Source organism: Bison bison, unplaced genomic scaffold, assembly GCF_000754665.1.
Source record: "Bison bison bison isolate TAMUID 2011002044 unplaced genomic scaffold, Bison_UMD1.0 scf7180017845977, whole genome shotgun sequence".
NCBI lineage: Eukaryota > Metazoa > Chordata > Mammalia > Artiodactyla > Bovidae > Bison > Bison bison.
In genome coordinates this window covers 1-894 of record NW_011476550.1, presented here as the reverse complement: position 1 = coordinate 894, position 894 = coordinate 1, and the positions used below count along the sequence as shown (strand labels likewise).

At 70.4% G+C, this 894-nt stretch overlaps 1 protein-coding gene across 1 annotated transcript; it reads right to left on the bottom strand.

Moving 5' to 3' along the window:
• Positions 1 to 2: 2 nt before the first annotated feature.
• Positions 3 to 890, bottom strand: LOC104987217 (insulin-like growth factor-binding protein complex acid labile subunit; the record flags this gene model as incomplete). Its single annotated transcript, XM_010838046.1, has 1 exon — positions 3 to 890. A coding segment is annotated over one exon (888 nt), but the record flags the coding sequence as incomplete, so codon positions are not given.
• Positions 891 to 894: the final 4 nt, after the last annotated feature.

Genomic DNA, 894 nt, shown 5'->3' with positions numbered 1-894 from the left:
CGGGGCACAGAGGATGGCTGCTGCAGGGCGAAGGCCCGCAGGGCGCCCAGCGCGCAGCCGCAGTCCCAGGGGTTGCCCTCGAGCCACAGGCGCTCCAGGCCAGGGGGCTGCGGTGCGAAGGTCCTCAGCGAGTTGTTTCGGAGGCTGAGGAAGCGCAGGCGGCTGAGTGGTGCGAGCGCTGCCGCAGGCAGCGCCTCCAGGCGGTTGTGGGAGACGTCCAGCCAGAAGGTGCGCTGCAGGGGCCCCAGGGCGTCCACCGGCAGCGCAGACAGCCGGTTGCGGGCGAGGAGGAGGTACTCTAGGCGGCCGAGGTCCTGGAAGAGCCGGCCGGGCAGGTGCGTGAGCTGGTTGGCAGTCAGGTCCAGCTCGAGCAGCTCAGCCAGGCCCCCCAGGCTGCGCTCGTCCACGTCTCCGATGCTGTTGCCCTTGAGGAAGAGCCGGCGCAGCCCCGACAGGCCTGCGAAGGCAAGTGGGCCCAGGCGGGCCAGGCAGCCGCCCTCCAGGTGCAGGCTGTGCAGCTTGGCCAGGCCCTGGAAGGCCCGCTCCGGGAGGTCACGCAGACAGTTGCTGGAGAGGTTGAGCACAGCCAGGTTGAGCAGGCCCAGGAAGCCGCCGGGCCTGAGCTCCTGCAGCTGGTTGTTGTTGAGGGCCAGCACCTCCAGCTGGCCCAGGCCCGCGAAGGCCTCCTCGGGCAGCTGCCGCAGACGGTTGTGGCCGAGCTGCAGCTCCTCCAGGAAGTGCAGGTCCTTGAAGGTGCGGGGCCGCAGGCCAGCAAGCGCATTGTGTGAGAGGCGCAGGACATGCAGCCCCAGCAGCCCCGGGAAGCTGTCCTCCAGGAGGCTGCCCACGCGGTTGTGTGACAGGTCCAGCCAGCGCAGTGCCTTCATGCCCAGG